The sequence below is a fragment of the Phoca vitulina genome, unplaced genomic scaffold (genome assembly GCF_004348235.1).
Source record: "Phoca vitulina isolate PV1807 unplaced genomic scaffold, GSC_HSeal_1.0 scaffold79, whole genome shotgun sequence".
Taxonomy (NCBI): domain Eukaryota; kingdom Metazoa; phylum Chordata; class Mammalia; order Carnivora; family Phocidae; genus Phoca; species Phoca vitulina.
This window is the reverse complement of record NW_022589782.1, coordinates 548,300-556,749: the sequence shown is the minus strand read 5'-3', so window position 1 is coordinate 556,749 and position 8,450 is coordinate 548,300. Positions and strand designations below refer to the sequence as shown.

Sequence of the window (8,450 nt, the reverse complement as noted above, 5' to 3'; positions counted from 1 at the left end):
GGGCAGCGGACGGGTTCCGGGCACGGGGGCAGGGATGGGGGCAGCGGACGGGTTCTGGGCACGGGGACAGGGATGAGGCAGTGGACCGGTTCTGGGCACGAGGACAGGGCCTGGGGAGGAAGCACAACTTAAGCCATTTTTCCATTTGAAGGTCCCCTGGATTTCGGGGTCAGCCAACTCCAGACTCCCAAGGGTATGGAGTACAGAGTGTTCCTTCTTTGCACACCTACTGTTTGTATACGGAAAAATTCAAACAAATGTCCATCCACTGGGGACTGGTTCAAACTAAAGAGTATATCCATGCAAACAACAGTAGAGCTGTTTTTTAACAAGTTCTTTATGGATAGGCAATCTCCAAGATCTGTTCCATAACCGAAACAAGGGAGACACGAAACAGTACATTGAGTCCGCCATCATTTGTGTGAACAGCGGTGAAGTATACGCACATTTTTGCTAGTGGGCAGAGGGGTTTACAGAAGGATAAAAACAACATGGGAATGCTGGTTGCCCCTGAAAATCCACGGTCAGGGAGGCACAAGCATGGCCGGCCCTGGGCTGTCCTCGCCTCCACGGTCCCTTCCGGACTCTCAGCCCTCGTGCTGCCCCCGCTGCAGCTCCTGAAGGAGAGGCGCTTCGTCCTTGCTCACCAGTGAATCTTAGCTCAGCATGCCACACACAGTGGGCACTCAATAAATGTTTACTCAACGCGCCAACCCTGGGGTAGGCTTGAAAGTGAGCTTCTGTCCCGCACCTGCCTTCTGGAGCAGACACCCTGATGACACGGGTGTTCCTTTGAGATCAAGCACCTGCTGACCTGGAACCTCAGAGGGCAGAGGCAGCAGGAATACGAAACGCACTGGTCCCGCCTCCACACCCTCAGGGGCAGGAACAAGGCAAACTGAGGAAAGAAATAGACCGTTTATTCTTCACTGGAAACATCACATGCACTTTTAAAAATTTAAACTCTTTATTTAAACATTTCAATAGCATCTTATCAATTTGGTGGCAGCAAAAGAAGCACTACCAAAGACAAGTATTTTGAAAAGCATTTACAAAAATACCGTGCACAAAGTCCTATTCTGCATCTTTAAAAATAAATATTCAAAATATTTCCACCCAACTCCCAAATTGTTTTATATAGGAAATTTTGATTTATATATTTATCCTGTAATATCTGAAACATGTGTATACATTTTATCCAACTTAACTGCATAGGCATTATTTAGTTCCAATTCTAAGAGTGAAAAAATCCTACTTTATGTAGTCGAGGACAGTTGTGCAGTACACATAAAACCCCAGTCAGCACCATCACTTTCTGTTTCTGAAAATACAGTGTTTATGAGAACACCAAAAGACTGTCTTAACCCAATAAAACTTAAATAATTTTTAAAACATCTGTAACACTTTAAGTGCCTTGCAAATATCTCATTTATAAAGTCTGCTCAGTAAAATAGTCTAAATATTAAATATTAATTATAAACAAAACGAGTCTCCTAGGAATTGAGAATGGCCAACAGTCGTAGTAAGAGGCAAATCCCAACTAGAGCCAGGAAGAAAGTGCCGCCGTAAGAAAAATAAACCTACAACGTAATGGTGAATTTGCCACACTGGACAGTCTCCTTGGAGAACCATCAGTAGAGTAAAAACTGAAGATTCTGAAAGACTGGCAGCACATTAGTGTTCAACTTTGCAGCAAAATTTAAAACACAACCTGATGACATCCCCTAAGGTTGGATTTCTGGGATCCTACGGACACTGTGAGGTCCATCCAGGGTGGCCCCAAGGGGCGGAGCCTCGCTGAGACCTGAGCACTCCGTTCAGGCGTTGGCTGAGATCCAGACCACCACCCCCTTTCAAATCAGACCCACTTCAAGCCCACGACAAAACGAATCGCCCTGGATCCTGAACAGAAACAACACACCCAGGCCTGACTGTAAAAGTCTTTCTCAGAAGCAGGAGCAAATGAAGTAGAGGAACAGTTATTTCCCCACCTGGGAACTTATATTAACTACTGGTGCTGAAGAAAGGAGAAACCCTCTCCTAAAGGAAAGGAGTTCAGAACTCTGAAATTTGGTGGCATTGTTTTTCCCTGAAAGAAACGTGCGCTGGATGGAACAGATGAAATAGGTCTGCCCCCAAAGTCCTGTAGAAGGGCCAGTGAAAGGCTAAATATCAAAGCTTCAAGAACACTTTGACCTGTAGCTTCACTTGCTTTGTTCCTGATGTCGAGAGAATACAAGTATCAAGAGCTTTATGTTCAAAACAAACCCCCTAACAACCACATGTTCCAGTGGATTCCCAGAGATGGGCTGTGGCCAGCGGATCTCAGGGAAGCCAGGCATTCGACATGCAGTGTTTCCTGTGGACAGAAGAGTGAGCGGGGCATCAGCTCCCACTGGCAGTTTATTTAGGGGTGACGTCCTCCCGATGCTCCAGGTGCCCTGGTTCAGGAAGGGCTCCAGTGTTTGACGCTGTCCCCGTATATACAAAATGTACAAGAACCATAGGAGGGTCTCTACTTGACAGGCTCTCCATGAACCCTGAACCGATAGAGACACGTGTACTCAGGATGGCCCCAGTTGGAGAGAATCCGAAGCTCCACTATCTGGAAAGTTCCGTCAGGTTTTTTCTGAAATCGAAAGGGAAGGGGTCACACTTAATTCACAACACCCCAGGCCCAATCACTTCCCCAACTCTGACATATTTGACAGGAAGCAGCCACGTCGGAAATTAGGTCTTAGTGTGAACTCTGTCATCTATCGCAGGACACAGAGCTCAGGCAAAATGGAACTCCTCACAAGCCACGGATGTACTATGAGTGTAACAGGACGCCTGTGTGCAGAGCAAAACATACACTACAAAGGCTCATTTGGGAAGAGCTGGGAAGCTCAGATTCCACTTTTCTCAGGGGCTAACGCCCACATACACTCCCTGGGCAGCTTTGTCCTGCCCACCCGACAGGAGGAACCCATGGGCCCCTGGGAGCCATGCAAGTCCTCACCAGAACGTGGAACATCTGGAGTGATTCCCCTTCTTGATCATACATAAACTGTCCCAGAAGCTGCCCTTCCTCTTGGTATTCATTTTCTAATCCCTGAAACCAAAACCAGATAGTCATTAAGTACTGGAAAAAAACACTGCATTAATTAGGGTTGCTTCCCCTCGACATAATCTGGGAGGATGAAAGCATTAATAAGGCCTTCCTGTTAAACGCTTGGCACTTTGCTAAGGACGTCACACCATCCACGACAACCCCTCGGGACAGCTGTTATTCCTCCCGTCACACAAGATAGAACCACACTGCAGCCGGCAAGCTAACGAGACACAGGACTGACTGCCCAACTGCACAGAGCACTCTGTCACCCATGTGGCCCACGGTGCCCTCAAGGCTCCAGAGTGGAACCCCAGGGTTCCTGATGAGCCCGGGAAAAGGACAACAGGCCACCTTGCACAGAGAGCAGACGGGGGTGCCAGGGGCTGGTGTGCCGTGGGTACAGAGTCTCCGTCTGGGAAGATGAGCGAGTTCTATGAAGGACAGCTGTGCCAATGTGCCAAAGTCCAGGGAACTGCATACTTCAGACAGGGAAGGGGGTGACTCTGGTGTGTGTTTTGCCACAAGAAGGAAGTCACCAGCAGGAAATAGAGGTGACTGTTGGAGTGTGTCGTCATGGGGAAGGATTGCTCGGTGTGGGATGCATGGAAGCAACAACGGGCATGGGCACACGTGGCCAAACGCAGCATCGGGACCAACACTGGGAAGTGTGTCTGTACATGACACATGACTAACATTTCTGTAGAAAGCGCTCAGTTATGCATAAGGAAACTAAGATCCCAAAAGATAAATGAATAAAAACATGACAAACCTACCAAAAAAAAAAAAGGAAAGTGCATGTGAAATGCACAGCAACGTAGATAAAATATGCTGTTTTCACCTGTCAAGTTAGCGGAGATGAGAACAAGAGGGCGCAGGGAGATCAGTGCTGGTAACCCGCCCACAGCAATGGGTCAGTGGCCCTGCAGACACTCACACCCCGTCCGCCCCCTCTGCCCCCTCTGCGGTGAGGCGTGCAGGGCCGTGAGCGTCTGGTCTAAGGGAGTGAGGAGAGCTGGTGTCACAGCGGCAAACTGGAGAGGTACATCCAGGTTTAGCTACAAAATGGTATTTTATGCTATTTAAAAATGTGTGCAAAGAGTTAATTGCCATCAGGGGCGCCTGGGTGGCTCAGTCGGTTAAGGGTCTGCCTGCAGCTCAGGTCATGATCCCAGGGTCCTGGGATCAAGCCCCACATCGGGCTCCCTGCTCAGCGGGGAGTCTGCGTCTCCCTCTCCCTCTGTCCCTCCCCCCACTCTCTCTCTCTCACTCAAATCTTTTTTTTTTTTAGATTGTATTTATTTACTTGACAGAGAGAGACACAGCGAGAGAGGGAACACAAGCAGGGGGAGTGGGAGAGGGAGAAGCAGGCTTCCCGCTGAGCAGGGAGCCCGATGTGGGGCTCGATCCCAGGACCCTGGGATCATGACCTGAGCCGAAGGCAGACGCTTAACTGACTGAGCCACCCAGGCGCCCCTCTCTCACTCAAATCTTAAAAAAAAAAAAAAAAGTTAATTGCCATCAAAAAATATCTATGGGAAATTTGTTTTTTTAAGGCACGAAACAAAATTTTATGAACTGTGTTGTCTCGACTGTATTTTTTTACAGGGAGAAAGGAGAGAGCAGAAAATGCCGCAGCGTGCAACGGGAATCCTGAGTGCTCTTTTTCCAACTTGCGTGTTGGAAGTGTCCTGTCAATTCGGCAGGAGACAGTTGTCACAGCTGCCTTCACAGCCCAACGGCCACACGTTCTCTGGAAACCGAACTCTCCAGGCCCACAGGCTGGGTGGCAGAGAACACAGTCCCTACAAGCTGCCCTCCCCAGGAAAGGACTGGGTGGCGCCCTCGGCATCTCATCTGCTTAGAGCACTGAAGGGCTGAGGGGAGGACAGGAGCCAGCAACACCAGGAACAGCCTCTTCTGAGGGGCTCATCTTTGGGCAAGTCCCAGAGTGGGAGGAGGAGGAGGAGGAGAACTGGGACCCGGCTCACTCACATAGACTGCGAAGTCCTTGGGAGCGCTGGTGATGTTGCCCGTGGGCGACAACGTCTTTGGTATGTGCTCCAGAGTGAAGGTGGTTGGGCGGATCTTCATGGACAGCCTCACCACAAGGTACCCCTGGGAGCCTCTGAATGCCCAGCAGTTACCTGGATGTATGTCAGGCTAGGGAAGAGGCAAAAGACAATGACTTAATCCATCTGATTAATGTAGAGGCTGGGCCATTGACCCCTGGCACAGTGAGAACTCCATGTGTAACTTCTGACTCCCCACACACTTAACCACTAGCAGCCACCAGAAGCCTCACCAATCACGTGAAGTCGATCAACACACGGTTTATACGGGTGTGATCTGCTGTATTCTTACAATGAAATAAGCTGGAGAAAAGAAATTATTATTAAGGAAATCATAAGGAAGAGGAAACACACAGTTCCAGCATTGCATTTACAAACACACACCTGCCAAGCGAACGTGCGCAGCTCAAACCCCCGTGAAGTCGGTCAACTGTAGTGAAACAAGCTCTTGAAAATGTGTCTGACGTTTTAAAACTTAAAATACAGAAACACAAAGAGAAAACACTACTAACACTGAAATAGAAACAAAAGACTTTTTACAAAATAAAAAACCATAAGCAAAAATCAAACGACAAACTGGGGAAAGGCATTTGCAACTTAAGCCCCAGAGGGTGGCTGTCTCCAGTACGGGAGTGAGCCTCCTGACAGTTACAACAACCAGCACCTTCAACAAAAATGGGTGAGGCAAACACGTTTTTAAAAAAAGTAAATTTAAATGGTCCTCAAACATGGGAAAAGATGCTCCACCTTACATAATAACAAGAGAAATACACACTTAAACCACAGGTGTTATCCTTTCTCACCGAAAAGATCAACAATAACGGAAGAGCCGGTGGAACCACGCACACTAACTGCTGGTCAGTACGTACAACGTACCCCCTTCAAGGAGTGTCGTTTGGCAAAATCCGTAAGAGCTCCTTACGCATCAACCCTCTGACCCAGCAATTCCCTGCCGTGCCTAAGATACACTGGCAAAAATACAAAATTGACAGGCGTGAGGATATTTTGTTGGGAGAGGACTTTTAATAGCAAAAGAGGAGCTATCATGCCTACTGACAAGGGCCTTAGCTGAACGCGCTGTGCTGACCAGAAGACGCCAAGCGCACGAGTCAAGTGCATGGCGCGCAGCCGCCCGTGAGGTGGAACGGGAGGGGTAGGGGCAGGGGTGTGGTGATCCCTCCACCATGTGCTTATGCTTGGACTCATTCTTGCTGTACCCTTTTTGTTCTTGATCTACGCATCCTTTCTGCCTGCCCTGTGAAAATGATCTGGGCCCTCAAGGATTATGCTCTGTCCCCACACGGCACTGCAGGGACACTGCAGGTCCCTTTGGCACCCCTCTGGGTGCTGTTGACAGCAAAGTGCCTCTAGGAGTCCCCTGCCTGGGAACAGCTTCCCCAGCACCATGGAGGCTGGGCTTCGCGTGTGTTCCAGGGGGTGGCACGATTCAGTGAGCCCTGGCTGTGCCCTCTACAAAAAGGTAGGGCCCTGGGAGGGCGGGGGGACACTATCTCAGGTGTGTCCCCCCCCAACCCCGGCTTAGTCACGGAAGTAGGAGCGGATCCTGTGTCTGCCGTTGCCAGATTCTATAAAAATTGTCTTTACTTCTAAAAAGGCAATCACCTATTCCTCCAATCTCATTACAGGTAACAGTTTCTCCTATTCCTCCCTCCCAGTTCCAGTTCCTGTGGGAATTCTCCTGACAAAGCATTCCCTCGCTCACATACATCTAACATCTGAAGTGCCAGCTACTTCCAGACCACCGGATCCAGCTGGCTAACGGGCACAATGCCGTGTCAGTGTGGTATCGCGGGGATGTCGAGAACATCAAGCCCTCTGCGCTGTCCGAGGCAGCCAAGGCAACACCTGAGGGATCCTGTGAGCGGCCACAAACTGGTGCCGGGGGAGCGACGGTGCCCCAACAGACGGCCGGGTACGCCTGGCAGGGGCTCAGGCCTGCAGGGAAGCTGCCCACACACACCCATCACCAGCCGGGCTCCCAAGGATGACAGAAGGACCACCACAGCATCAGGGCATGGAAATCTTAAGTTACTGATACTTCATGGTCAGATTAGTTTGTGAATTAGTTCGTGAATTCTTGTTTTGAAGAAAAGGACTTCTTCAAAGAAGTAACACAAGGCAGCACTTTACGAGAGGAAACAAACATGGGACGATTTAAATTCTTCCTCCTCAGTCTCGGTGACCAACTGTGTAACACAAGCCAGGCACAAGCGGCCGTGCACCCCAAGAGCAGCCCACGGAGGCTCTGGAGAGAGAGCGTGAAGCCCTGTCAGCTGGTGCGTGCTGTGTGCGGCGCACGGCGGTGCAGGGGAGGGGTCTCCACCCGCTCTGCCTCCTCACGGACCACGAAGCACCACCTTGTCTCACAAGGGAACACCCTCGGCCGTCACCTGGGCTGCAACAGGGCACCAGCGGCTCGCGCTGCAGGGATGACCCAGAGGGACAAGGGCACGATGCACAGCCCAAGTGAGGGCACCAGAGGTCCCCCTCTGGGGCGGTGCTGGGGTGTCGCTCTGTGCGAACCCATGGAGCTGAGCCCTTGGGTCGGCACCCTTCCTTAGGGACGTACGTGATGCTGCAGTAAAAGCGGCCACAACGCGGCTCCTGGCTCCTACCAGGGTCATGGTTGGGGTGGGGGGACCCAGATCAGGACTCACCTGGATCACGACGCGCGGGGACTGGGAGAAGTACCAGAGCGGAATCCCAAACAGGCTGATGAGCGCGGTCTTGGTCTCGTACGTCTCAGAACAGCGCGTGCTCAGGATGCTCCCACCTTAAAGCAGAGTTCAGAGCTGCCTCAGAGTCTGCAATGATCCCATTGGGAAGGAGTCTCCTTATCCGGCAGGGATTCACTGGAAGGGGCGAACATTCTCAAGCTTTTAACTTCTACAAAGAACAGTCCAGGCTCATGTTGACCTTTTCCAAGTTCGGGGTTAAAGTCTGCAGCTGCTTCAGGACACAGGTGCCACCTCCCAAAGCAGCAGCCCCGTCCGCCGCTCTAGCAAAGGGGACTCTGAATGAACTCTCGTGCCTTCCACTAAGAAAGAGCAACGACTCCGACAGGCACTGGAGTTCCCCGACAGGCATGTGTGTCGTTAGAGGGCCCACTACCCACAGGCCATAGCGACGGGACGCTCTCAGCGGCTGCTTGGGGGGCGGGGGGCGGGGGCCACGTCTGCTAACAGAACAGGTCCATGGCTCTATTTGGGGTAATGTGTATTCTGGAGTGAATACACTAAAAACCACCGAATCATAATGCTTTAACA

The 8,450-nt window shown here is 50.7% G+C and overlaps 1 protein-coding gene across 13 annotated transcripts in view; it reads right to left on the bottom strand.

Annotated features, from left to right (window-relative positions):
* Nucleotides 1-314: 314 nt before the first annotated feature.
* SUN1 (Sad1 and UNC84 domain containing 1) overlaps nucleotides 315-8,450 on the bottom strand; it is a 52,798-nt gene continuing 44,662 nt past the window's right edge. For 10 of the 13 annotated variants that reach the window (XM_032394070.1, XM_032394073.1, XM_032394078.1 and 7 more), the window contains 4 exons: nucleotides 7,842-7,957; nucleotides 5,087-5,254; nucleotides 3,002-3,094; nucleotides 315-2,629 (listed from right to left, as the gene is read on the bottom strand). In XM_032394070.1, coding sequence (XP_032249961.1) covers nucleotides 2,516-2,629; nucleotides 3,002-3,094; nucleotides 5,087-5,254; nucleotides 7,842-7,957 — 491 coding nt within the window. In that variant the 3' untranslated portion in view covers nucleotides 315-2,515. The remainder of the gene's footprint in view (nucleotides 2,630-3,001; nucleotides 3,095-5,086; nucleotides 5,255-7,841; nucleotides 7,958-8,450) is intronic. The other 3 variants (XM_032394082.1, XM_032394081.1, XM_032394084.1) reach the window with 1 other exon arrangement.